The sequence below is a fragment of the Amaranthus tricolor genome, chromosome 4 (assembly GCF_026212465.1).
Source record: "Amaranthus tricolor cultivar Red isolate AtriRed21 chromosome 4, ASM2621246v1, whole genome shotgun sequence".
NCBI classification, from domain to species: domain Eukaryota; kingdom Viridiplantae; phylum Streptophyta; class Magnoliopsida; order Caryophyllales; family Amaranthaceae; genus Amaranthus; species Amaranthus tricolor.
Window position 1 is genome coordinate 4,311,971 of NC_080050.1, and position 7,207 is coordinate 4,319,177.

Sequence of the window (7,207 nt, forward strand, 5' to 3'; positions counted from 1 at the left end):
TGAAAAATGGGTCGGGTTCAAAGCTAATACTGTCTTTATTTTTTTTTTGTTTGTCCACATTACTAAAATGAGTATAGTTTCATAAGTTTGTCCACTTTAGATACATTTTCTTTTTTGGACATAAATTTTTCCAAAATTATCCTCATACTCATTGTACTCTATGTTTAAGTAATCTATGTTAACATTCAATTAACAAATATAAAGTGAGATTATTGTAAAATATGAATTACCATATTTATGATGAGTAATGATTAGCATTTCTTTATTTATTTTTTTTTATTTGTCTTTCAAAAACATGAATGAATCTTTTATTTTTTTTTTTTAAAATAATGTTATACTAAGTAAAGATTCCCCTTTAAATTTTTGCCCAGAAGTCAACAGTGGACAATCATAAAGGAACGGAGGGAGTAATTTGAATAGATTGAAACTCAAAATATAAAACTCATTTAGCCAAAAAGTTGAACGGACTAAAATACTTCATCACCTAACTCTCTTATTCTTACATTTGCAGCATGTTTATGATGTTCTTCCTCAACCATTGCATCATCAGAATGAAACTTAGTATCTCCGATAACACAATCAGGACTAATGTCTTCATTCCTCAAAAAATCATGTAACGATCTTGTAGTATCAACATGACCTGCAACCTTAGGATCAATTATTACGCTATGATCCAAAGTATTCACTAAAGCAAAATCTAAGAACAACTTGAGTCCCTCTACATATTCAGAAGATGTCCGATTATTAATCCAATTGTTATCCATTTTCATTCACTTGTAACCACAAATAAAACAAAACAAAAAAAGAGAAAATTAAGAATATGTTTCAAAAGAAAGAATTGTATGCAAATCCTGGATGAGAGAGTAACATAAATGCAACATACAACAACATTTTAACTGATTTATTATTGTACAATATGCAATTACTACAACACTTGTTGTATTGCTTTTGCTGAAACTAATTGCACACAATACAGCAAAATTAACTTTTAGTTATATAGAATTTAGTGACATTAAAAAAATGTTGTTCATTTATATTTTTAGTGTAATAATTATTGATTTTTATTTTAATTTCACCATAAAGTGTTTTAGGTTATTTTATTTGGACTTTAGTAACATGTAATTATTGTTTTTGTAGACTATAGTGGCATTTATGAGAAATGTCACTAGATCTTATATCGTGAAAAACTTTACTTTGATTTTTTATTATGTTGCTAAAGGATTTAATAAATGTCAATAAATCTACTGTATATACTATTAAAAATTTAAATTAGTAGCATTTAAATTAAATGTCATTAAATATATCCAACTAAAAGTAGATTATGCTATAGTGACCTCAACACAACACTTTAATTGATTTGTATTATATCAACTGAGCAAATCAATACAACAAATCAGTTAAGTGTTATAGTTAACAACAGTTAGTACTTGCTGATCTACATTAATTGATTTGTATTAAGAGCAAGAAGTACAACTACACCCACAAATACAACTACTAATAGCTACACCCATGAGTACTAACAAGTGCTACATGGCTCTTATACAAGGTGTCTAACTACAAAGGGCTTTTTTACTTAAATTAAAAGGCCTCAAATTTTAATTTACATTATTTTTGCTTTATTTAGATTACTTGTTTATAGATCTCAAAATCTCAAAAAATGTAACAATATGAATCATGAGCAAAAAGGGTAAAATAATTACATCTCATATATTCAAATACAAGAATTTTATCAAAGAAATAAAATCAACAAACAAGAAACAACCACAAAAGAAAAGGAAGAAGAAAGTCATAACTTACCAAGGATAGAATCAAACGAAATAAAAATCCATATGAATTATGAAAATAAAAAAAAAAATCAAAAAGAAATTGAAATTGCAAATGAAAGAAACACAAATCGAAAAAGGAATTACAAAGAAACTTCTCAATTCAAAATCAAAATCATATATACATTTCGAATAACAATACATCATCAAACAATCAAAATCAAAATCATATAAACATTTTGAATTACATAATAAGAAACAAAATTCAAAGAAATGAAAATGAATAAAATAATCTAAAGTATGTTTGTAGTAGTAATCAATCGTCAATAGACGTCGGCGACTAAAGGCAGAAAAAAAAAAAAAAAAAAAAACCTTCTTTGAAGGATTAGTTTTGAGCCGGGGACTCTTTAGTCGCATCCTTTTTAATGGATATGGGTTGCCGTTTTTCTTCCCTCCCCAACCCTACTCATAGGTTCCTATGAGCAAAATACACTGAGTACGATGATGATGATGATTAAGCGTGTTGTGCATCAGTACATTTGAGTTTTTTTTATTATTTTAATTAAGCTAATTAAATACCCAGGCTTATTAGCGTGAGTAATTATGTTTGTAGCCACACTAATAAGTATGGGTAATTTTCAACCCAAATTCTACATATTTTTCTAAAGTATGTTTCTCCCCACCCTTATAAGTGAGGTTAATATTCCCTAAGTGCAAATATCCTACAACACTTAATTAAATAGTGTGGAATGTGGATAAATATGTGTAGGTATATGCAGTATTTTTTTTGTCGTGTTAAGAACATAATTTTAATATATTCTGTTAATTCAAGCTTTAAAATAGAGAATTAGTTATTTTTTTAGTTGTATATATCTCTCATTCTACCTTGTGCTTAACAAAAGTATTAGAAATATTACCATTGACATTAACAAATGACAACTTATATAGAAGTACTTTTATTAATTGATTCATTTATGTTGAATTGTCATATTTATAATTAATAGTTGTGAAAAATTGGAAGAAAGAAAAAAAATGATTGTCAATATCAAAATTTCGACTATAAATGGCTGTAGGAATTTAATATATTAGTATAGGATAGTTTGAGGTAAGGGGAGAATTGCGAGGGACAATGAGGATTCAACCCAAGACCTTAATTAGAAAAATTGGTACATTGGAATGACAACAGGTTAAATCTGGACCTGGTTCGAGTGTACTCATATCCTAATTTTCTTAGGGATGCCTAGAACCGAAATTAATTCGAATCACAGATCAAAATTGATTAGACCCATATTCGTATCCACGAATCTAAAATCGGGTTCAGGTCCTAATTCTCGAATGTTCTTTCTTTCCTCTAATTTGTTGTCCTAATTCTCGAATGTTCTTTCTTTCCTCTGATTTGTTCATCTTTTGTTCATCCTCTTCCTCTTAATTGTTCATCTTCTTTCTTTCTTCTGATGGGTTTGTTCATCTTCCTTCTCTTCTGTGATCTGCTCTTCGGTTTGTTCTTTACATGATTTAGGAGGCAATTGCTTTATTTAATGGGTTTTCTATGATGAGAGCAATCTATCTTCATCAAGAATAATGTAGAAACTGATAGAGATGGTGAACGACAACAAGAGGGGGGTCAATTGTTGTTGTAATAAGTTTAAGTATTTTAGCCCTGTTTTTGCTGCATTAGATTGCGAAATTAAAACTTAAAGTTAAAACGAAAAAGTAAAGAGACAACACAATTTTACGTGGAAACCTTCTAAGCCTAAAGAGAAGGAAAAAAACACGACCCCTCAGGATTTCAAAACTCTCCAATATGTTTTAGGCAATTCGTTACAATTACATAAAACAAACTCAACCAGTGGCGGACCCAGGAATTTCAATTTGGGGGGGCAAAATCCGAACGTCACGTCGTTCGAATAATTTGATCGTCGTCCGAATAATTTTTTTTTTAAAGAAAAATAGAAAAATACAAGAAAAATAGAAAATTACAATTTACAATATCAAATCCGATGTTAAAAGTTTTACAATCCAAAATATTAAAAAAAAAATACAAGCGTTCAAATGAAAATTACAAATTAATCCTTCGAGTTTTCATATTTTTAAAGCGATCAATAATCTTTTCATCAGAAACTTGTAGAAACACTTCCTTCTCAATGTAAGTAGCCAAACAATCATTCACTAGTTGATCACCCATGCTATTTCTCAACTTATTTTTGACAAACGTCATTGCGGAAAACACTCTTTCTACACTTGTCGTAGCAACAGGAAGAATCAACATCAACTTGATTAGCAAATGTATAAGAGGAAAAGTCTCATGTCTCCTTGTTTTAACAAGCATCATGGAAAGAGAATTGATATCTTGCAAATCATGAAATCTTTCATCATTTTGCATAGAATCCAAGAAGACATCAAGTTGAAGATCAAGAGCCGTTAAATCAAAACATGAAAACTCTTCGGGATATAAAGAAGCAAGTTTAAGTATCCTCTCTTTATCAAAAGATGAAAAGTTACCTCTAGGACTCAGGGAAGCCATGCATGTAAGTAACTCCATGTTCTTCTCATTAAAACGGTTATCAATCTCTTGAAGATGCAAATCAATTACTTCCAAAAAGATTGCAACCCGAAAATGATGTAGATTTGTTGCTTGTTTAGCAAAACGTCTTGATCTTCCTTGAGGTACATATTGAGCATCCATAGATGGAACATCAATCTCGTGTTTAGTACAAAATAAAATGACTTTGTCTAAGAGACTATCCCATCCTTGATCCCTCATCTTTTGCAACACATTGTACTTTTAACAAGGCTAATGGCATTCACAATATCTTGTTCCTTTCTTTGTAAAGCAACACATAAATCATTAGTGTAGCCAAAAATAGTCAACATGAAATGAGCCATAAAAATAAAATCAAAGGACTCCAAAGATCCTAAAACAACTTGAGCTTTGAGCTTATCATCCGGAGAGCCATTTTCTCCAATCTCCTCAAGCACTTTAACAATTGAAGGAAACAAGTTGATGATACTTATTAGACACTTGTAATGAGATTCCCAACGTGTATCTCCCGGCCTACTCAAACCACGTTCTTGATTCAAACCCGATCCACTTTCAATTTCCCCCACTTCCAAAGCTTGAGCCACTACTTGAGCTTGGTTTTTTCGAATAAGGTCTCTTCTCTTACAAGAAGCTCCGACCACATTTAACAAGTTTGCAAGTACGTCAAAAAGCCAAGTACAATTAACATTCTTTTTAGCAACCGCAACTAGAGTTAGTTGAAGTTGATGAGCAAAACAATGAATGTAATAGGCTCTTGGAGTATCATTCATAATCAAAGTCTTGAGGCCATTGATTTCACCCCTCATGTTACTTGCCCCATCATACCCTTGACCTCTTATCATGGAAGGACTCAATGAATGTTCCATAAGCAAGGACATAATGGCATTTTTAAGAGACAAAGCGGTAGTATCACCCACATGTAGAATGCCTAAAAAGTGTTCCACTACCGATCCATTTTCTCTATTAACAAACCGCAAAACAAGAGCTAGTTGTTCTTTTTGAGACACATCACTTGATTCATCGGCCAAAATAGAAAAGTAACCATCACCAACCTCTTCTATTATGCGCTTAGTAGTCTCTTTTGCACAACAAGTGATAATGTCTTTTTGAATTTTGGGAGATGTTAATTGACAATTTTTGGGTGCATTTTGGAAAGTATATTTTCCTATTTCCTCAACCTTCCCCCCCAACCACTTCAAAAGCTCAAGAAAGTTACCTCTACTATATGACTCCTCACTTTCATCATGTCCCCGGAATGCCAAACCTTGGCCCAAAAGAAATCTCAAACAAGTTAAGGATGCATTTAAACGAATATGATATTCATTCATTTGAACCTCACTCGCATTATCAAATACAAATTCAATTGATGTCTTCTTTGCATCTCTTAGATTCACATATTTCTCATAAGCAATATTATGAGCACTTTTAATTCCTCCAACATGCTTCTCAAGCCTATCAGGTTTACTCCACGCTCTAAACCCTCCGACAACAAATGCATCACCCCCCTTGTTAATTTCAACATCCCTCTTGAACAAATAACAAACAAAACAAAATGCGGCATCCATTTCAACACTATATTCAAGCCAATCCCATTTTTTGAACCAATTCAAACTAAAACGGCATAACCTACCGGAGATATCTCTTTGAGGGAAATCATGTGTTTTTGGTTGGCAAGGTTTTTTGAGCATATATGCTCTCCTAACCGGATTTCTTTCATTAGGGGGATAATCCATTATGTTTTTCCTCAATCCCGGGTCATGAGGAAGAAGTTCAACATCATACACCCATTCATCATCCAATGGTTCATCACAACTACTTGAACCACCTACTTCCATATTAACATCTTCACTTGGAGGGGAACTTAAAGGAGGACTTAGAGGGGAACTTAAAGGAGAAGATTCATTGCCTTCGTTAGATGTTTGTTGGGATTTCATTCTTTTAAACAATAATTCACGAAGATCGGGTTGTCTTCCCTTTGCTTTTGACTTTTTCGAACAAGGTGAACTTGAATTACTTGACATTTCCTAATTAAATTAAAAATATGACTCATAATTCAATAATCTCACTTACCAAATGCAATAATCTCATAATTCCAATGCAAAAATCAGTTTATAAACCCACATCAAAACTCAGTTCAAAGTACGCAAACTGAAAATTCAGCTTCAGTTACTGATAAAAAATAAAAATAAATTGGGAAAACATAAACATGAATATGATAGTGTGAATTACAAATTTTTCATCTTTAGAATTCAGAATTAAAAACTACCCATTGCAAAAAACGTCATAATTTTGTTGAAAAATCAACAAAAGAATAAGATAATTAACAAAATTAATAAAATTAAGTTAAGAGAAACTGCGTACCTTCAATGGTAACTCGGGACTGTACTTAAACAGAGGGTTAGAGCCGGCGACCGGCGTCGTCACTCGTCAGCAAGGAGAAGAGCAGGAAGAGGATTGAGGAAAGATTGACAGTCGAACACTCAGACGAAGACGAAGACGAAGCGAAGACGAAGATTGAGGAAGAGGAAGGCAGGAAATTTAGGGTTTGTTTGTGTCGAAGGTCAAGAAGCTCACCAAGTCACCATTGACGAAGCTCAGACTGTCAATCTACCGTCAGACGAAGATTGACAGTCAGACGAAGACGAAGAGTCGAAGACGAAGCGAAGACCAAGCGAAGACGAAGAGGAAGGCAGGACATTTAGGGTTTGTTTCTGGGTTTCTCTTTCTTCCGCCTCCAAACGCTTCTTTTCAATTTTTTTTAAATTTTTTTTTTTAAAAACCGGATTTAATTTTTTTAGATTGGGGGGTCCACTGCCCCCCCTTGCACCCCTCTGGGTCCGCCCCTGAACTCAACTTGCTTCACTCGAAGCTTCTCTAACTAGGCCAATTCTCTTTCTCTTTC

General features: G+C 32.7%; 1 protein-coding gene across 1 annotated transcript; it reads right to left on the reverse strand.

The window, feature by feature from the left end:
• Nucleotides 1-467: 467 nt before the first annotated feature.
• On the reverse strand, nucleotides 468-7,003 carry LOC130810666 (uncharacterized). Its single transcript, XM_057676808.1, has 5 exons — nucleotides 6,917-7,003; nucleotides 6,009-6,329; nucleotides 4,689-5,831; nucleotides 3,945-4,527; nucleotides 468-718 (listed from the first exon to the last, which is right to left on the reverse strand). The coding sequence occupies exons 1-5, from the start codon at nucleotides 7,001-7,003 to the stop codon at nucleotides 468-470; spliced, it is 2,385 nt and encodes a 794-aa protein (XP_057532791.1).
• Between the last annotated feature and the right edge of the window lie 204 nt (nucleotides 7,004-7,207).